The sequence below is a fragment of the Lytechinus variegatus genome, chromosome 6 (assembly GCF_018143015.1).
Source record: "Lytechinus variegatus isolate NC3 chromosome 6, Lvar_3.0, whole genome shotgun sequence".
In the NCBI taxonomy this organism is placed as follows: domain Eukaryota; kingdom Metazoa; phylum Echinodermata; class Echinoidea; order Temnopleuroida; family Toxopneustidae; genus Lytechinus; species Lytechinus variegatus.
Genome location: NC_054745.1, coordinates 32,114,943 through 32,137,140, shown reverse-complemented (window position 1 = coordinate 32,137,140; position 22,198 = coordinate 32,114,943). Strand labels below are relative to the sequence as shown.

General features: G+C 36.0%; 2 protein-coding genes across 4 annotated transcripts in view; both read right to left on the bottom strand.

The window, feature by feature from the left end:
- Positions 1-815: 815 nt before the first annotated feature.
- Positions 816-6,658, bottom strand: LOC121417382 (4-galactosyl-N-acetylglucosaminide 3-alpha-L-fucosyltransferase 9-like). The gene is made up of 3 exons (XM_041611067.1): positions 6,435-6,658; positions 3,928-4,300; positions 816-3,897 (listed from the first exon to the last, which is right to left on the bottom strand). The coding sequence occupies exons 1-3, from the start codon at positions 6,456-6,458 to the stop codon at positions 2,687-2,689; spliced, it is 1,608 nt and encodes a 535-aa protein (XP_041467001.1). The 5' UTR covers positions 6,459-6,658; the 3' UTR covers positions 816-2,686.
- A 3,259-nt stretch (positions 6,659-9,917) lies between these two features.
- Positions 9,918-22,198, bottom strand: part of LOC121417380 (plastin-3-like) — a 66,781-nt gene continuing 54,500 nt past the window's right edge. For all 3 annotated transcript variants that reach the window (XM_041611064.1, XM_041611065.1, XM_041611066.1), the window contains exons 14-15: positions 19,833-19,985; positions 9,918-15,541 (exon numbers count right to left, since the gene is read on the bottom strand). In XM_041611064.1, coding sequence (XP_041466998.1) covers positions 15,365-15,541; positions 19,833-19,985 — 330 coding nt within the window. In that variant the 3' untranslated portion in view covers positions 9,918-15,364. The remainder of the gene's footprint in view (positions 15,542-19,832; positions 19,986-22,198) is intronic.

Below are 22,198 nucleotides of genomic sequence, written 5' to 3'. Positions count from 1 at the left end.
AAAGAGGAAAACGTGAGAAAAAAAGAGGGGAGACAAGGGAAAATAAACTGAAAAGCATTCGCTGTGTCATAAACCCTGATAAATTTTCAACCCCCTGTTTTCCATTAAAACATGAAGGGCGCCTTTTTAGTCACTTTGCACCCCCCCCCCCTTAAATACGACGGCCATGGCGAAGAAATATCTTTTGGAACATTAATATATTTCTTTATGAGGTTAATCTTGAAAAAAAATATATAGTAAAAATAGGGTAGCCTCAGACCCATTATGGTTTGTTAGAAAAATCAATGAAATGTCATTTTCTCAAAAATTTGAAAACTGTTTTTAATCTTACTTTCAGTTCATCAACAGACGAACAAATCATTTCACACCCGCTCCTGATAGAAAAACATCTTTATTCAACAACCATCAATGAAATTTGAATTTATGCATTTTATTTTTGGCAGGTGCACGTATATGACGTCATTTTTCTCAATCTTTGATGGATTTTCATCAGACCTTCTGCAATATTTCTTTTTTATTTTGGGGTGTAGGGTATTTTAACAAATGTATTTTTAGGGTTAGCTTCCCGTTTAATCATAGTTGTTTATCCCCCCCCCAAAAAAAAAAAATGCCAGAAATTGCTGATTATGACGGATTCACTACATGTGTCAGGCCCATCGACGTAAGGCCACTACTTTTTGTGATAAAAAAAACAATAAAAATGGAGGCTGGAGAAAGAGATAAAGATGGAGAGTGAATGAGAAAAAAAATTGATAAGTCGAATAATAATAGGTTTGTAACAATGAAAAAATACAATGAAGAAACATCACAAATTCGCACCACTCGTTTAATCTCTGATTTGAGAATGATTATTCATAACTAAAATTTGAAATTCCAATGCTATATCTTAACGTAAAACGATGGATTGTACTAGGAATTACGAGTGTTTTCCATGAATGGCCAATGATCTTGAAGTCGCATTTTAGGAATACGCGTTCTGATGAGAATACATATTATGTTACTCTCTCCACTGAAAATTTGTCTATAATGGCTTTATTACCATTCTTCGTAAGCTTATTTCAGCTTTCGTTAATGAAATTGAGGAACCAAATTGTTATGAATCTCACTTGGCTTGGCTATAATTTTCTAGTCGTGGGTAACTCATCAAAGAGATAATGGGGCATTCTTGGTCACGAAATGACCGAAATTATGAAAAATCTGAACTTTACTTGGTTATAAATTTACAAATTTTATAGAGATATAGTAATTCAATGGTTATGACATTAACATGTATCGTCAGCTATCATTTGGAAATGATTTTGTTGTCTCCAATATGCAGGTTCAAGGTCAGAGGTCAAAGGAAGCGGCTCGTCTGTGTGACTTTACACAGAAGCATGATTATCAAAGTTTAATTCCATCGTAATTATTTACAGTTCTCTATCTTTTTACATTAAGTGCCTGTAACTAAATAAAGTAAAGATTTATCGTAAACGTGACCAGAAATGGCCAAAGTTCAACTTGACATCAAGATAAAAGATCCACAAAAATCAAATGGAAATAAATTCTTACTTGCAGATCCATGGCCCTACTTACATTTTTACTGGTTTTTTTTTTATAAAATCCACAAAAAATATGCATTAAACCCTTCAATTTCACTCGACAAAATACCAAAACACCACATTGACAAGCTCGCTCGCTTCACTCCATCGCTTTTTTAGTTTTTTTCACAAAAAAATATGTTGTGCTTCCCTCAACGAAAAGTTTCAGCTTACGGCTATGTGCAGATCTAAAGTAGATGTAGACTTATTGGTATTAGAACAAAGACAAACGTCAATTCTTTTATCACAATGCTAGATCAATCTTCTTTTTTTACCTGATGAAAAAAATTACAATGCGGATTAACTGAAATCAACATGAAGTATTGTATTGTAAGATCTACAGTAGATCTAGAACTACTGCAGTCTTAAATCATAAGAATATCAACAAAAACATCATAACTTTGGTTTATGCTATAATAATGAAACATTTTAAAATGTCTTTTCTTATACCTTTATTGTTTACTTCGTAACTGCAAAGCGTACAATACGAGCTTAATAAACACCTTATATTTTAATTGTTAATAATAAGAAGAGCAATAATAGTAATAATAATAACAATCGACTCTTTAAACAATACCATAATATTTATGTCATTTATGATGTTGGAGATGCTCGCAAATGACTTCACAAAATCTGTTGAAAAAATGAAAATTTTATTTTTCGAGGTACATGTATGCTCGCCAAACATCCATTTATGTTTCATCTTATTTTCTGCTATAATTCATAATAGATGATATCGATGTTGTCTTTTCATTAGCAGCTTCAAAATTTGACAGGAAAGTAAAGTATGCAACTTCTTTTGAAGAGAAAAATTATTAAATTCATAAGCTACCCGTTAGAATGCTAAATAAAGATAAAGATAATAAAAAAAAACATTTGTAAGGAGAGTAAAGAATGCAATTTTCGGTGGAAATAATGTTTAAAGCTATCCCGACCTTTAGAATGATTAATAAAGTTTTAGATAATAACACAAAAGAAAAGATTGTAAAATCATTAAAAAGGCATTTATAATGTCAAAAGTACATTAAACTAATATAAAAAAAAATGCAATTTGAAGCATTTAATGTACATTCGTCAAGAACAGCCATATGCCCTTAAGCAAATAATAATTATTTCCATGGAGTCCAATATCCGATTTCGGTGTAATCTTGATTTGCGGTAACGTTGTTCAAGGGCGTTCTGCAAGACGTGAACCAGACAGAGTCCCCTAGGTACTTAATATCGCCCTCCTCCCGAGGATAAATATGAGGTATTGTCCTACACAGATCTCCTGGACGCAAGGGGTAGGTGTTGACTACCTCACCCCGACGTCTCCAGTCGTGGAATTTCTTGTACAAGGTCTCGTCGCGGTCAACTTTCTGGAGGAACTCCGCAAGGTCCTTGATGTCCTCAAAATCACCAATATGGACAAAGGAATTCGGTGGTGCCACCTGCTCGTAATCCCTCTTGGGGGCACCTAGGACCAGTGGCACTGCACCGTACAGAAGAGATATCATCCAGAACTTTTCGGTGATGTAGTCGCGGCATTCAGAGTTGGGAATGGCCAGGAAGAACTTGTAACTCGCGAAGAACCGGTTGCATGCTTCCGACCTCCTCGGGAGGCACTTCTTGTGTCCGCACGCGCCGTAGTCATCCAAGGGTATTTCTTCGAGGATTTTCTGGATGAAGGGCATCCTCGGCCAAGACACTTCTTTACAGTTGGTTGCCACCCAGGAAAGAAGTCCTGTTCTGTTCCCAAAGAAGGCATCAGACATGACCGTGTCATCCGTCGTGGCAGTGGTGTTGTCAAACTCTCTGTAGTGCCCAAACGGAATAGGAATATCGGCTTCTCTGTTGTAGGTCATCAGAACGTGGTATTTCAAAGAAGCAATGTCAAAAGGCTGGGCCCAACGAGATACTCTGTAAGGAGACTCCGTGCTGAAGTAGATCCAAGTTTGTGAAGAATCAGGAGATATATTCGAAATTATATGAAGCATGTCATGTCCTTTCCATATTGTAGGGACCATCCCAAAGATCACTGCATCTTTTCCTCTCATTGAGTGTAACCTGTCTCCGAGGGTAAGGACTATATCACAATGGTAACCCTCGGCCACGCAGTCGATGTCAGACTCGTAATCTGTCTTGGAGCTCGTTTGTAGAAATCTTCGAAAGTGATTCATTTCTGGAAACGTCATCGTGCGTTTCATACTCGAAAATATATGAACTCTTTTGATACATTTCGGTCTCTTCTCCGCCTCCAGTTCTGTATCATTGTCCATTTCCTCTTTCCCATCGATTGATGGGGCGCCCTCTTCAGGTACCCTACAGCTTGAAGCAGTTTCTTTATCAGCTAAATCTTTATCAGCTAAATGTAATTGATGACATGTTGTGTTATCTTGGATATAATCAAAGTAAAGCCCTTGCAATGGCGTTTTCCTATGTAGATGTTTGTTAGCATGGTAGTGCCCATCGCTGGTAATGTACAGGCCCTGCAGGGAGCCATACTGTTTGGTAACTTCGTAAGTATGAGTGAAGCCTTCAGAAGCCCGTCTTTGCGAATCAGGCTCAATTAAATCTCCACTGTAAAAGAAGTCCTGTTCCAAGATGGATTCATTAACTGGACAAACTCGGCATCCGATCTTCTCTTCAAATGGCTTGGTGACATCGGAAGGGAATGTTTGTGTCACATTCAGACCGACATGAAACACGATGCCAGAAAGGACGGCCACAACCAGCTTAGTCACCTAACAGAGAAGAAAAATGTGACTGAAGGTCATGATGTAGACATAATACAGTTTTCATAAATAACAAAATTGGATACAGCTACATGTACGCAATCCAATACCTGTTGATTCATCGGAGTATAATTGCCAGATGGATATTCCCCGGCCAGGTTACAAGCCATTCGTAACCAGATTACAGGCCAATCATTGATAAAAAAAATTATTTCTTTAAAAAAACATATCCTTTTCGATCCTCTCATATGATAAATGAGCTTTTGACACAGTTTTTACATTTCATTTTAATTATTCATTTTATTTATTTAACTTATTTATTCATTTTATTTTTCTATTTAATTCTATTTTTTAATCTATTCATTCTATTTTTTAATTTATTCATTCATTTATTTATTTATTTTCTTTTTTGGGGGGGTCCCTTCAGCAATCCTCTTTTATTAATTAAATTTACAATGTTTTACTTATAAACCTTTGTAAACTTATATAAATACATTTTTCAAATTTAATTCATATCCAAGGAGTTAGGAATACAAACGACTCTGTTTACAATTTCCCGGCTGAGGATGGGGATCGATTACCTCGAAACATGTTCCTTTTCTTTAAATGTTCTATTCATTTTCTTTTAATCTATGCATTTTTCATCTCTCGCTTTTTTATTTTGATTGATGAGATGTGGATTATCTCGAGTCACTGCAAACAGTGCTTATTACATGTACTAGTTTTTCTTTATCATTTTCTTATTGGTTATATTGTTATTTAAATCATGTAAAATTTTCGCTGTTTTATCATATTACCCTTGACAATGTGTTTGTGTATTCAAATCAATGAATGATAATAATATAGCGTATTTATATTGCGCACATATCCAACTTGTTAGGTGCTCAAGGCGCCCCTATATTACCCGGCTGAGCTAGGCGTTCATAGCGCACACAGCTTTTTAAGGAATTACTTCCTACCGGTACCCATTTACCTCACCTGGGTTGAGTGCAGCACATTGTGGATCAGTTTCTTGCTGAAGGAAATTACGCCATGGCTGGGATTCAAACCCACGACCCTCTGTTTCAAAGTCCGTAGACTAATCCACTGGGCCACAACGCTCCACAATGAATTGAATATAATTAAATTTTAATTGAATTCTTTTATTTCATTTCCATTCAAAACATAATACAAAGTAATATAAAGCAATACAAATCAAGTACAATTTTACAGAAGGGCATTCTTACTTCGCAATAACAGACAAAAAACAGTATAATATAGAGCATAAATGGAAATGAGGGGGATCCACTAAAAGGCAAAGCTTGTAAAGTGTGGATAATTAGCTCATGTAGCAATGAATTACCAAATCGAGAAAAAAATCCAGAAGTATCAATCATGACCATTCACTGTGATAAATTTAGATCGTAGCCATACGCATATGGGTAAAAGAGATAAAGGTCAAGTCCACCTCAGAAAAATTTTGATTTGAATCAATAGAGAAAAATCAGACAAGCACAATGCTGAAAATTTCATCAAAATCGGATGTAAAATAAGAAAGTTATGACATTTCAAAGTTTCGCTTATTTTCAACAAAATAGTTATACGAACGAGCCAGTTACATCCAAATGAGAGAGTCGATGATGTCACTCACTATTTTGTTTTTTATTGTTTGAATTATACAATATTTCAATTTTTACGAATTTGACAATTAGGACCTCCTTGCCTGAAGCACAAAATGTTAAAATAATGGAATTCCACGTGTTCAGGGAGGAATGAAACTTCATTTCACATGACAATGACGAGAAAATAAAAATATTTCATGTTTCATATAATAAAATACAAAAGAAATACTGAGTGAGTGATGTCACCACTGATTATAGAGATCAGTGGATGTCACCAATCTCTCATTTTGATGTAACTGGCTCGTTCATATAACTATGTTGTTGCAAAAAAGCGAAACTTTAAAATGCTATAACTTTCTAATTTTACATCCGATTTTGATGAAATTTTCAGTGTTATGCTTGTTGAATTTTTCTCTTTTTATTCAAATCAAGTTTTTGTTGGGGTGATCTTAACTTTGTATTGATTGTTGAACAAGCTTTATGTGAAAACAAAATACATAGGCCTACGTACAGCAGAAAGAAAGTTTAAAGAGATAACTCACCAGACACTTAGAGACAGTGTCCATCTTAATAATATATTGCACGTTGTACAACGATGATCAACAAACTGCCGCAGTTATCATAATCAAATCCTCAGTGTTCCTGTACATATTATGAACATCATCAAGCTGAAAGCGCAGTAACCCTCCTAATAAGAAGCTCGATCCTCACGGAGATAGCTATTGGCGCCGCTTTCTTTATCAATAGACGTTTAAATACCAAGGTATTCATAGTTTTGTGGAGCCTCGTAACGAGACATTCCTTTATCATGGAATGACCATTATCCCCACAGGGGCGCATCCAGGATTTTCCAAAAGGGGAAGGGCAAATTTTCCCAAGAAAAATCTGAAAAAGAAAAGAAAAGGTTGTTACTATTGATGAAGGTCATTTTTTTTTCGCTTAAAACTTGGCAGGCAAATAGAAAAAAAGGGTCCTCACTTTGGTATCACCGACATATTCCCATTAAAAATATTGAAAATATTTACTCTATCTCTCAAAACGGGGGGGGGTCAAGGATTCTTCAAAGGGGGGAGGGCACATTATCCCAAGAAAAATCTGACCAAAAATTAAAAAAAATAATAAAAGGTTGTCACTAAAAAATGAAAGTTATTTTTTTTCTCGCTTAAAACTTGACAAGCAAAAAAAAGGGGGGAAATGGTCCTCACTTTTATATCAACGATTTATTCCCATTATGAATATCAAAAATATTTGCTGTTCTTCTCAAAGGGAGGGGGTGATTTTATTTGTGCTTTTATTGTCAAAATATTTAGGGGGGGGCACGGGCCGGAAAGGCCCCCTCCCCTTCTGGACCCGCCACTGATACCCAGGGCGCTGTTTTCGTGTTCGTTGAAGCTCTGAACGACTTTATGCACGACTAAAACAAAGTCTTGTTCTTTGGTGCGAATCAGCTGCATAGGTATATCACTGATTTACCACAATGGTAATCCAGTCGCGCGTAAAGTCATTCATAAGTTAACAGCTGTGTGAAATACTGGATCCGCCACTGATGAACGCAGTCACTTCTATTAGAAAGTGTTAGCCCTAATGCTTTGGTCACAAATACCTTAAGGGGGTATCTCACTGGGCTTGAAACTAGTTCGCGACTACAAATTTTGCTAGTTGCAGAGACGTCTCCGCGACATCTCTGAGACGTCTCATGAAAATTACAGAGTCTCCGAGGAGTCGCAAGAAGATTAAACATGTTTAATATTTTTGGAGACTGTTTCTAGTCTCCGCGACGTCTCCGAGAAGTCTCCATCAGTTGCTGCGACGTCTCGGAGACTAATGATATCCGCGACTGCTGAGACGTCGCCGCGATGTCTCAGAGACGTCTCAGAGACATCGCGAAGACCTGCTGGAGACCAAAAAAATTATAATACATTGCGGAGACGTCTCCGCGACACTTCTTCACACTGTTTGACCCACTTCAGAAACCACGTGACTGAACGCGTGCTGATATCCCTCCTCCTGCTCCGAGTCAGGTGTATGATCTTTCAAACGTTCCATCGAGACGTCTCCTTGGTGAGAGCGCAAGCCATTTTTGTCTCCGAGACGTCTCCGCGACTGCAGCGACTGATAAGTTGGAGACTGTCGCGGCGACGTCTCCGTTGGTGAGATAGGGCCTTTTACGAACACCGAACGAACGATTCCACATCATTTATTGCTATGTATATAATCGTTCGCATAAGGGGACGCGAAACGGGAGGGGGGCTTCAGACCCCACTTTTTTTTCCAAAACCATGTACAAAAACGTAAAAATGACCACCGGATTGTGATTTTTTGCACGGTCAGCCCCCCCCCCCCCCTCCCCCCGTTTCAAAACCGTTCCACGCCCCTTGCGTGCGGCGATCGTATACGGTAGTAAGTAAAGTTTATTTTAATAAAAGAAGAAAACAGAAGGAAACGTATTATCATAGTGAAGGTTCCGCCAAAAACCAACAAAGCAATAGATTAAAGTTTTGATTTCGTTATGTCACATGCGAGCAGCTATCCAATATGTCATTTGATTTCAACAATTACATTTCAAATGACAATTTCACAGAAAACTGAAAGTGGCTTTATTTTGCAAAAATTAATATCAAAATATCAGACACATTTCATACTCACTTCTGTTAGATAAAGGGAGAAGTCATCATGACCCATTGATAAAAGGGAATTTATGGAATTTATTTCATACGACGCAAGGGGCAATGGCTCACATGTGAAGTCAAAATAAAAATCACAACTCCATTATTCTTAGATGCATTTCCATCAAAATTTTCAGTCATATTTTTTCTTGAATTTCTCTACTTTTATTAAAACCAACTGATCGCCAGGGTGAACCTCCCGTGTAATGTTCCACAATTAAAGGGAAATCCAGCCAAATTTGCTTCAGAGGATAAAGGAAATCAGATCTCAAACAATAAGAATTTTTTCAATTTTCAGAAGTTGTAAAACTTAGTAAGCACTACTACACCCATTGAGACATCGAATTGTCCGCATTGGTGTAAAGCATTGACTACTCTTCCATTTACTTCAATACATATAAATGGCTAACATTTTGGGCGCGTCGTGGTCTAGTGGTTCTGACTCTCGCCTTTCAAACAGAGGGTCGTGGGTTCGAATCCTAGCCATGGCGTGTTTTCTTCAGCAAGAAATTTATTCCCACTGTGCTGCACTCGACCCAGGTGAGGTGAATGGGTACCCGGCAGGATTAATTCCTTGAATGCACCAAGCGCCTTTAGCAGCTGGAGCTACAGCCGGGGTAATATATAGTGCGCCACTGAATAGGCAACTAGATAGATCGGCGCCTCATAAATGCTTTATGTTATTGTTATCATTAAAATGACATTTTACTTCAAATACAAGTTTACTTTAAATTACATTTCTTTATTAGGACATTAAACAATTTGCTATCTTGGTTATTTTTTTTATTCTTGCCCCCCAAAATAACTGATAATTAAATACATAATTTTGGGGAACTGTCCCTACCACTTGTCATAACTTACTTTAATACCCAGTTGCCAATTTGAAATTTACATGATCTTATGGATCTCAATACTATAACAGCCATAATGTTCTTATTGTTTATCCAATTCATTTCTGTCATGATTCTTTTTTTTTGGAAATAACATTTTGTGTCACAGGACAGTGAGGAGAAAATTTGAATATTTCATATTTGATATGCTAGAATACAAAAGAAACAGTCACTGGGTTGACACCATCAGCCCCCTCATTTCCCTACTGACCAGCTTGTGCATAAAACTGTTCTATGAAATCCAGCAAAACTTAAAAATGTCATAACTTTATTTTACATCAGATTTTGATGACATTTTCAGGGTAATGCTTGTTGTACTTTTTTTTTATTCAGATTAACTTTTTCTATGGGGTGGACTTGTCCTTTAACAATTGAATTCAAACTTATCACATACCTTTGTAATCTTAGGCAACTACATACTTCAATAATTACAAACTCAACATAAACACAAATTTCATTCTTTTGAAACCAATATTTATTTGTGAAACTAACTTTACCAAAATAAGCCACTTCCTTACATCTGTATAAAGCATTTTTGCCCATCTTTTCAAATATATATATTTTTCACATTTGGAATGCCTCTAACCAACAAAATTATTTGTGATTAATACAACTACAAAACACACATACTTTTAGCTGTTATCATAAAACTCTACTATCAAGTTCACAATTACCATAAAGATTTTTTTCGTGCAATTTTCACCTTTTGGTGTGCAACAATGCTAATCATACATAAGGATATTCATGATTTTGATGTCAAAAGCGTGTTTTGTTTGGATAAACTACAAAACCAACAATTGGCATTCCATATACATATCACGCATACATCTATTATGCTCATTCATTTTCAACTTATCCCTCTTAATATTTTTAGTATCATGAGATGTTCAGGCTTTTATCATTGTAATTTCATGACATTTTGATCACTCTTTTTGTAACTAAACCTATACATTTGCAATTTCTTTTGATCATTGGAAATGATGATTACGGTATTACTGAAGAAACTAACACGATCAATATTTCTAAAATGAATGATTTATAATAATAAAGCAGTTGAAGTCTATGTGCGGAACTCTTCAACATATATTAAAGGCAAAAGAATGATGAATTGACACTGGTATAATACACTCAAGGAACATATAGCCTCAATCATGCTAGATAACTGTACAATAGTTACACTAAGTGAGTGCTTCATGCTTGACAATGGTGTTAACTAGGTAAAGTGTTTACTTAGTAAAGTGCTAACTATGTAAAGTGTTAACTAGGTAAAGAGTTCACTTAGTAAATTGCTAACTACATGTAGGTAAAGTGTTAACTAGGTAAAGTGTTCACTATTTAAAGTGTTAGGTAGTTAAAGTGTAAGGTAGTTAAGTGTTAACAAGGTAATGAGTTTGCCGAGTAAAGTTTTAACTAAGTTAAGTGTTTACTAAAATGACATTTTCTTAGAATACCATTGAGGTGACAGCAGTAGAACTAACACAAAAATATGAGTGTTTAAGTTCTTACACTGGAGTAGGTTAAGTGCTTTAAGATGCATTTATTGATTAACCTAATGATTTCTACTATGTGGATAACACCCTAAACTGAATATATTGGTTGATGGTTATTGCTCACAGAACCTCTTTGAAGTCACTTATATCTATTTGTATAATTATAATATTTTACGTTCATTTAAATTCAATTCATATTAATGCGGTGATTACACCGGTAACATGTGATGAACTCTAATAGTCAAATGATAAAAATATGTGCGTTAGGATTAACATGTACATTGAAACAGAAATCAATTTCCATGACTCTATAAACTTGATATGTAATTCCATGCATATTGCTACTGCTTAAGCCCCTTTCACAATTGGTGTTGCGACTGCTTACAACCGTTGCGATTGCGTGCAACATATATTGTGACCAAATGATCGCAAACGATCGCAAGAGCGATTGTGAAAGCCCCTTGACATCCACAATAAGCTGATTGGTGTACACTTACCTAGCTATAACTGGGGAAAAATATAAAATGCATCTACCACTTAAACCCTATAACCCACTGCTTCAGTACACAGTTTATTCAATATAGCATGTGTCTACACCCATACACCTTAAATACACTCCTTATAATTGTAGGTACATGATTCTAATACGGGCCACGTAACACACGTCCTAGCGATCGATCGTGGTGCTGACTTCCGCGACTGATCATACACAATAATCAATGCAATTAATCATGGAAATCGGCCCTATAATCAATTACTATTAAAGCTCTATGTTACAGGCCCCTATAACTGTACAAAAACAGTTAATATTGATAACAACAGGACTTGGAGCCTATCACATATATCCAAGTACCTGATTGAAAAATCTTGAGATTTTAAATACACCACTACTTCATGTCCTAAAAGAATTTCACCTGTGTATAACTGCAAAACATTGGAAATGCACTTTGGAGTAACTTATGATTGTCTCTTTGAAAACAGCTGTGCATCAAACCACTGTAAAGCGCATTAGGATAAACATTATAATGCACATAGCAAATACTGGAAGTTTCAAAGTTATACATGACTTTATGAATAACTGCATATGAAGTGCCATCCGGTTAGCCAATTTCTTTTTTATCATTTTCTCGTTAGAATAGTTTCAAATCAAACTATGCAGGAAAAGATTAATTAAGGGCATATTCAACATACACTGTGCTTCATTTTTAAAGTCGCTCTAATTTGAAAGCAAAGCTCTAAATTGCTCCTTTACATCTGCTTTTTATTGTGATTATTAATGCAACTCTAGAATAAGATATATATTTTCCTCTTATCACTGAGTGGAAAATAAATCAATGTTAGTCAGATCAGTTGGCATCAGCTTTTTCATCTAGAACAAATAAAAGTTCCAGAAAATACTGAAAACCGCATGTAGCATATCATAGTCCAGTCAATTGAAGCCATGCATAACTATTTGAAAAGTTTTGTGAAAGCGCTCTCCCTAATTCTGCACACCCAGCTCGCAGTTCCCTTACAATATCTAATAACAGAAACAAGACACACAGATACCAATATAAAAGGTCGAAAGACAGAATAACCAGTATTTTGAGTGAAAGATCAGGTTTATAGAGGCATTGAATGGACGCAAAATCTGGGTAATATAAAACAATTAGTGACTCATCTCAGTTTACATACGAGTTGGACTGGTTAACATGTACAAATGATACTATGACGGCAAAGGTAAGGTTGCACTAAGACCTCGCAACATAGGAATGATTCTATTCACAAATCGGAAAGAAACGACACATCCCATCGGACAGTGTAGTCATATCACTGAGAAAATGAATTGAAGAAACTATGGTCTCATCTCCATTTATGTACAAGACAGACTAGTTATATGTATACACAATACTATGATAGGTAGAGGTGAGGTTGCACAAAATACATCAAGACCTCGCAACTTTCCTAACTGACAGTATAGGAATTATTTGTTCACGAACTGGAAAGAAATGATATATTCCGAAGGAGTAATAACATTATCCAAAAACTGAGAATAATTAGAAAGTCATCTCAAAATGAGCGTGGAATGACACAAAAATGAGATGTGAGGTTGCACAAAATACATCAAGACCTCACAACCTTCCTGACCATATAGGAATGATTTTTTTCACGCACTGGAAAGAAATGATATATTCCGAAGGAGTGAGTATTAAATAACATCATCCAAAAAATGAGAATAATCAGAAAGTCATCTCAAAATGAGCGTGGAATGACACAAAAATGAGATTCTTCAAAATATAGAATGCTTGTGATTGAATGTAACAGTACATATCAGTCATATGTGACTTGTTTTTTTAAATAGAGATACATTTTCCCACTTTTCTCTAATTTTCGTAAAAAATAAAATTGATTGAAGCCTCTTATGGTGTTCATTGTGCAAATATTTAGAGAAACCCTTTCTGCAATGCTAAAGAGAGAGAAAAAAAAAAAACATTTCTCCTTATCAAACCGATAAACATACAGGATTTCACTATTAATGAAAGAACGGTTTTCTTTGGAATGGTTTTGAAAACAGAGTATTCCATAGAAGGCAAGTAGGCATCGTCTCTTCAAAGTGGTCGCAACCTCTGGTAGAAAAAATAATTATGTGAACTTGGAATGACCAATGAATCAAATTACATAATGTGGCATAGGAAACCGAATAAGAATGAACAGCTTTCGTTTCGGGGGCATGTCTGGCCACAAATATAACTATGAAAATAAACTTGTTAACATGGAATAATCATTTATTTCAAGTGTACAATATGACGTGGGGGGAGGGGGGGGGGGGGGCCACAAATATCACAATGCAGAATGGTAACTATTGTTAAAACATCTAAGCCTTCTGTCTCCACGCATTTGGCCATGATCATACACTGGAAATGAAATTGTGCTAACACAACATGGAATGATTATTGAACCAAAATGTATAATATGAGATAAAAATAATATCTTTCCATGATCAAGTTTTGGTAACATTATCGCTCATGAACGTTTCCTCGGGGAATAAAAGTTAATTGGTCTGTAATCTTTGATACAAACTAGTCATTATCAATTTCCACATTGTACAAAAGGGCATCATCAATTATATCATCTCTTACAGTTACATTATCTGACATGAATGCTTTACTCGGGAGATTTATGTTCATTGATGATTTATAATTTGATATAAAACTATCCAAACTATTCCTTATCGATTTCCATGTTGAATAAAAGGGCATTATATCATATCATCTCGTTTCAAGCTTTGAATATAATACCTAGAACTAACAGAGATACAAAAGATACATTACTTTCATACATATATATATCAACTGTGACTACATTTGTGAACACTTTTAAAGATTCTTATTGTACATGTGACCCTGCATGCGTGAAAGAATGAAAACAGAAAGAAATGTACCAACAAAATCATCAGAAAATTAAAACCTACAATTTACATACGAAAGAAGTGGAAAGAATAGTACATTATAAGCATATATGTATATATATTCATATTCTTTTTTTTTTTTTTACATCATTCAGGCAATGAGGCGGGGGGGGGGGGGGGAGGGGGGGTCGATCGTGTTATGTACCCATTTCATAAGTATATTTTCGAAATGTAACTGGAATTCTTATTCATGGAAGAACGCGGAATTACTGTTGCAGATTCGGAGTGGAATGCCTTGCTCATTTCGAAAAATAGAATACCGGTATCAACGATTTGATGATGTAATACAACTATACAAAATGTAATGAATCCGGCATAGCTGGCTCTATAAAATACTTATTTGGTTAAGTTCATGGAATATGATATTTTGGTGACAGAAAATCACATTCGAATTATTTTCAACAAAAGCAAATTCACCCATAAAGAAAATATTTTGAACTAACATGTATTTTAGATGTTGACGTTGCTGGCTTTCCATAATTACAATAACAGCCCTGGCGTTCAAAGCATTCAACAAAAATGTTCCTACTGGAACAAGTTTACACATAAATCCCGGGAACCTTAATTTTGCAAAGATCAACTAAGAATTGTGTACAACAGTACTGAACAAAAAAATACAAAGTGATATTTATAAAAAAAAATACATTCATATGTTGTAAACCAATACAAACAGAGATTTATTCAGAGAATGTCTAGAAATATCCCACAGGGATTTCTTTAACAAAATTATATATTTTTACATTCAAGAATGCAAGCATTGATCAACAAAAAAACAATGATAAAAAAAATAAGTACAGCCCCATTTTACATCTCATGACAAAACATAACACATTTATTCATCCAAAAATAAAAACAGATCATCTGCGCCAAATAAAAAGTTTACAAATTGATTTTTTCACTACACGCCTGTATGTACGTCTCATACTATTGACTTGATGATTGATGATACGAAAATTGATTATGTTGCTTTGATGATGATTAAGAAGATCTGTTGGTTATAGCTCGGTCGAGCGCCATCAAGCAAGCGAAGATCGTCATGACCATCTTCGGGTTGACCTCGACGATGTCGTCTGGGAGCGCGTAGACCATGGCGCCGTGTTTGCGAGCAATGCTGATGGTGTACTGTGCATTCTTCATTCTTATGCTATCCCTTTCCTGTGGAGATAAAAGAAAACATTCATTACATTTTCCATGTTGTAACCATAGCAACAAGCCTCAATATGACATTATATGCTTAAAGGGGTACTCAGGTGTGAAAATATTTATATCTAAATATATAGAGTAAAATTCACAGAGCAAAATGCTGAAAATTTCATCAAAATCGGATAGCAAAAATAAAGTTTATAAATATTTTGCGGAAAACAGTTACAGTATATGCACATCGCCATGAATATTCATTAGGTGGGCTGATGATGCTACACCCCCACGTTTCTTTTTATGTTATTACATGAAATCATAACTGTTTCATTTTTCCATACATGTGTGAATCATGTGTCTCCTTTATAATTAAATAAGTTGCAGCAATGAATATCTAATGCACTTTATCAGTTGTAAATCCAATTTTTTTCAGTTCTTGGTATGAAAAAAAATTGAATAAACAATTTTATATAATAAAATACAAAAGAACAAGTGGGGGTATGACATCATCATTGAATATTCATGAAGACATGCATAGAACTGTTTCACTGGAATAATATAAAACTTTAAAAGGCCAGAACTTTGTTATTCCTTTTTTCTTTTTCTTTTTCCTTTTTTTTCTCTATCTGTTTAAATCATAATATTTTCAGCCATGAGCATCCCATTAACCCTTTGAACCCTGAATTATTAGGGGCGGCGGTGACCTATACCCTGAATTATTTGCATATAAAAATGAGATCCCCCCCTTCCACATTTACAAACTCCCATGATCTGAGACCCAATGGCATCTTCCCCCCACTAGTACCCGGACCGAGCCGGCCGAAGTTATTTAGCTTCTCGTAGATCTGGGGCCGATTGCACGAAAGGGTCTTTCCAAGGACCTTCTTTCGTGTCGCCCATTTTTTATGATACGCTATGGGCGGGGTGTTTCTGAAATTTATGATAAAGAATAAGATTCGTTAGTTTGCTTTTAAATAAAATTTTATACAATATCATGATATATCACATCATTTTATAAACAAATATTTTGTTTAATTTAACAGAAGAATGAAATATGTTTGCAGATGATTTATTTAAAATGCATTTCACATGGCACATCATGAAAGATGGGCGACACGAAAGACGGTCCTTGCAAGGACCCTTTCGTGCAATCGGCCCCTAGTCTACAAACAGAAATATAAAATTTAGTGTCTGTTTTGGGCTCAAAATCACTGTTTTCACCAAAGTCAGATATACCAATTGCTTCCCCATAGTAAGCACGTGACTCACTGCGTATTACACCGTGTGTTACCGCACATACGACACAAGCAACCACAAAAAAGAGGCATATTTTGGCCATCTTTTAAGCTAAATCCTTCCGAAATCATTGCCGTCCTTGACTGAAATTATCGACTAAATATTTCTACACGTACTAGAAAGATGACGTCATTTTAAAAGATCACCTGAAATTTAGAATCCATGTTTTTGAAGTCACATTGCTGTAGGCCGGTATTCCGGCCTACTGGGTATAAGCGCGTTTACTGGCAGGCCTATCGGGTTCAAAGGGTTAAATGATAAATCTAAATATACATTTACCTTTTTTTGAAGCTGGATATTCCGCTTTTCATTATTTTGTTTGTCAATGCAATTTATCATTGTTTTGCCCGTACTAGAAAAAAAAACAACCTTTGTTTTCCCCCCTTCATATTGTATGAACTCTATGTTCCCAATTTTGTTTCCTTTTTCATATACTTGCACCAAAAAATATCTAAAAAATATGCATCTTCATTAGACATTTCTCAATAAACATGGCAAATAAATCACTGCAAGAAATATGAATACACAATGATTTCAACACACACTTCTCAAAACCATCAATGTGAATTCAGGGACCCGTCTTACAAAGAGTTGCGCAAGATCTGATCAACCACAACTATGGACGGCCAACAACATCATCATTTAAATGGATGGTCGCCCAAAATATTTTCTAGATATGCAAGATTCATGCATTCATTGTTTTCTTGAATTTCCAAGTGCTTCTCTTTGTTTACAAAGGACATTGTGCACACTTTTTGTAGAAAGAATTATGACATTGCTGGATTTCCATACAGTTGAGGTTGAACAGATCAATCGTAACTCTTTGTAAGGCAGGCTTGGGTTCTGTTTCATAAAGACTTGTTATAGTAACAAATGCACAATTTCTATAACAAATTTTCCATCAGCCAATCAGAAAGAATGATTTCAGTAGCTTTTAACTGTTATTGCAAAGTTGTTATCGTAACAAGTTTTATGAAACGGACCCCAGGTGGGTGTTTCATAAAGCTGTTCGTACGTAAAGTAAGTTAAGAGCGACAATAAGAACGACTGGTGATCCTTTCTTACGCACTAAATTATCTCCAATGAACATGCAATAGGAATATCATTTACCATAAGAAAGGATCCCGGTCATGTTTAAAGTCACTCTTAAATTACAAACAGTTTTATGAAATGGCCCCCTGGCCATAAAATGAAAGGTCAAGTCCACCCCAGAAAAATTTTGATTTTGGTATAAACAGAAAAATCAAACAAGCATGATGCTGAAAATTCCATCAAAATCGGATGTAAAATTACAAAATAATGACATTTTAAAGTTTCGCTTATTTTTCACAAAACAGTTATAAGCAACTCAATGACATGCAAATTAGACTTTTGATGATGTCCCTCACTCACTATTTCTTTTGTTTTTTATTGTTTGAATTAAAAAATATTTCATTTTTTACGGATTGGACAATTATGACCAGCTTGACTGAACCATTTAATGCTAATGACAAATGTTCAGTGAGGAACTAATCTTTGTTTCACTTGACAATGAGAAAATGAGAAAAATGTATTTAATATAATGAAATACAAAAGAAATGGGGTGTGGATGACGTCATCAGTTTCATCATTTCCATACTGACCAGGATGTGCATATAACTGTTTTGTAAAATTAAGTGAAACTTCCAAATGTCACAACTTTCTTATTTTACATCCGATTTTGATGAAATTTTCAGTGTTATGCTTGTTGGATTTTTCTCATTTCATTCAAATCAGTTTTTTGTTGGGGTGGACTTGTCTTCTGAAGTCGCTTTTAAATAAACAGACAGTTTCATGAAATTGCCCCATGGCCTTTAAGATTAAAGGTAAATGCCAGTTTTGGTAACTATATCAAAAAGAGTTTGTACAGAATCCAATGAAATGACCACCAAAGTGTCTGTTTGTATAAATAAAACATATGCCGAAGGATTCTGGAAGAAATTGCGTAATTGCTGAGAAATCAGCAAATAAGCACAGGATTCGGGTCAAGCGTCGGGCCCGACATTCAAAGCAATGATTATACACTGTCCCACGTGCGCTTATCTGTGTTGGGGATCTTCTGTGTGAGTATGTTTCACTGTAGATTTCAAGATTTCACAAAGTTCAGTCTATGTGACTGTACCAGATCTAGATCCTCGATGAAATACTGACAATTAACCCTATCTAGGCCGGGGGGGGGGGGCCTCGGAGGCCCCCCCCTCAACAAATCGCGCAATATTTTCGCCGCGCAAATTTTTTTGACCGCGCCACTCGCTGACTTTTTACTTTCAAGTCTTGTGCAACTTTTGAGACCAACTTTGCGTCCTCCGGGTATGTGGTTCCGAAATTACGCAACATTATGTAAGTGCATGTCAGACCGAAAATTGCTCAAAAACATGATTTCGTGTACAAAGTCAATGCAAATTGTGTTTTCAACCAAAATTCATAAATGTATGATTATTTTTAGTTTTGCTGCTCTAAATGTATTTATTTTATGCTTTTTATGATCACAGAAGAGTCCCCAACAAATTTCATTGAAAAAACAATGAAAAACAAAAGGTCAAAAAACAAAGAAATACATAAGAAATTGCAAAAAACAATAAAATACATAAGAAAATGATTTGATATCGCAATTTTTTTCATGTACACTTGCTAAGAACACCACAAAGAGTTTCAATACCAAAAATTAGTACATTTGGAGCTTTATTTAGGGAGTTAGAGGAAAAAGTATGATTTCGCATACTAATTACGCATAAATTAGCATAATCACTTAATAGCGATTCGCACAAAAAAATTACTATACAATCTTGGAGATTATGTCCCAGGCAACCAGCATGCCAATTTTCGGCACGATCGCGCGGTCAACGGCCGAGATCTTAGGGGGGGCCTGGGAGGCCCCCCCCCGGCCATATGAACTCCCAAAATACCCCGGCCTAGATAGGGTTAAGCCTTGTTTTACAGACTTTCTCATGAAATCAGTGTTTACTGCAACTACTGGCATTTAAAGCAATCTTACCTCGCCATTTTCTCCTGTCCGTGGATCGATGTAGAGATCATATCGGACGCTGCTCGGCTTAATGGCATCTACAAGGTCCAGTATAGGCAGGGAATCGGCGATTCGTGGATCTTTGAAGCTATTGATCTTGGAGGATTTCCCTGCTTCTTCGAGCTAACCAGGAAACACAAGATAAATCAAAATATGGCTCGTTAACCTCTTGAATGATTCATTATTGGAGCGGTTTACCGGGGCCTCGTTTCATAAAAAGCTGATATGATAGCAACCACCCTGACAACAGTGAAAATTCAGTTTTTTGATTGGCTTTTCCAATGACAATTCACGTTGCAGCAATAATTGCGATTGTATTAACTTTTAATGAAATGGGTTAAGATCAAGTATCTGCAGAGAATCGGTGATTCTTGAGGTTTTCCCTGCATCTCAAGCTTACTAGAAAATGCAAGATAAATCACAATATGTCTCAAATTATTTACTACTGGATCAGGTTTACCAGATCAACTATCCACAGATGATCACCGATTCCTGGATCTTTAAAACTACTGTTTATTGAGGTTCTCCCTGCGTCTCAAGCTACCCCGAAAATGCAAGATAAATCATATTATGACTTTTTAACTTCTCAAATTATTTACTACTGGATCAGGTTTACCAGATCGACTATCCACAGAAAATCATTAATTCCTGGATCTTTAAAACTACTGTTTATTGAGGTTCTCCCTGCGTCTCAAGCTACCCCGAAAATGCAAGATAAATCATATTATGACTTTTTAACTTCTCAAATTATTACTACTGGATCAGGTTTACCAGATCGACTATCCACAGAAAATCATTAATTCCTGGATCTTTAAAACTACTGTTTATCGAGGTTTTCCCAACGTCAAGCCAACCTGGGCCCCATAACACAAAGTCCAAAGTCTAGAGATTAATCGCTAAATGTGGAAGAGCCGTGGTGTAGTGGTTCTGACTCTCGCCTTATAAACAGAGGGTCGTGTGTTCGAATCCCACCGCGGTCTAGCGTCCTTTGGCAAGGCGTTAATCCACACTTTGCCACTCTCGACCCAGGTGCTAAATGGGTACCCGGTAGGATGCGAAAGATATTGTATGTTTGATTTTGCCAGCGCCATAATGAGGCTGCGATGAATGCAAGGAATGCTCCCCGGGAGTGGAAATTGGGCACTTTCGTGCGGGATTGAAATGAATCCAATGACCGGGGTAATAATATGCTGTAACGCGCTTTGAGCCATTCTGGGAAAAGCGCTTTATAAAAATTGGGTATTATTATTATTATAAATGAAATGGCCTATCAAGAGTATTGTTGCATGCACATTTTACCCAGTAGACTGGAGGATATGCATACAATGTGTGCGGGAATGACTAACTGGATCCAATGACATGGGTAATAATAATTCTGTAAAAGCACTTTAGATACATATAATGTATGTCTTAAGTATTACCAAAATATTTGTTAAACCATGCGGTGTCATACAAATAATCAATTCTTATGAGTGCCATCATTCAAAATATCACATTCGGTGCAATTCGGTATATTCAACTCCGCTTTGCGTCATTGAAAAGCCTGCTCAAACTTGCACCGAATGTAATGTTGGAATGGTCGAACGAATGACAGAACATTGTAGATTTGTTTCATTCAACACCTTATTTGTACGCATAGTTTAACCAGGGAAGTGGGGTATGGTTCCCTGGTCCAAATAATCAAGGAAAAGAAAGAATAGGGCTAGCTCGGGTCTTTCTTTAGAATTTTATTTTGCTGAATTGTATACCTGCGCGTGGTGTATGCAGCGCGGTGATGCAGGTACGTGCATGCAGGTAGGCACAGAGCATGGTATGGTACGTTGAGTTTGCAATCTATGGCACTGCTGGTTCCCTCACTCGAGAATGCAATAGTGGACTACTGTCCCGCTGGCACATTTGCAGGAGTGTGCAGTAGGCGCGGGTGTCATGTTTTGGCGTGCTATAGCCGATTCCTCTGAATGTCATGTGATGCCCATTCATCCAATCAGTTGTCGAGGATCTATGTATGTGTTGTATAAAGCATGATATTGCACGGTAAGTTTGAACATTATTAAAGGACAAGTCCACCCCAACAAAAACATGATTTGAACAAAAAGAGAAAAATTCAACAAGCATAACACTGAAAATTTCATCAAAATCGAATGTCAAATAAGAAAGATATGACATTTCAAAATTTCGCTTTATTTCTCAAAATCAGTAATATGAACGAGCCAGCTACATCCAAATGAGAGAGTCGATGATGTCATTCACTCACTATATCTTTTGTTTTTTATTGTTTGAAATATGAAATATTTTGATTTTCTCATCATTGTCATGTGAAATGAAGTTTCATTCCT

What these genes read in the sequence shown, in the direction of transcription:
- LOC121417382 (XM_041611067.1), bottom strand. Translation starts at nt 6,458, where the DNA reads ATGGACACTGTCTCTAAGTGTCTG. An exon ending in ACACTGTCTCTAAGTGTCTG is followed by an intron (nt 4,301 to 6,434) that starts GTGAGTTATCTC and finishes CTTCTCTGTTAG; the next exon opens with GTGACTAAGCTGGTTGTGGC. An exon ending in CACAACATGTCATCAATTAC is followed by an intron (nt 3,898 to 3,927) that starts ATTTAGCTGATA and finishes TAGCTGATAAAG; the next exon opens with AAACTGCTTCAAGCTGTAGG.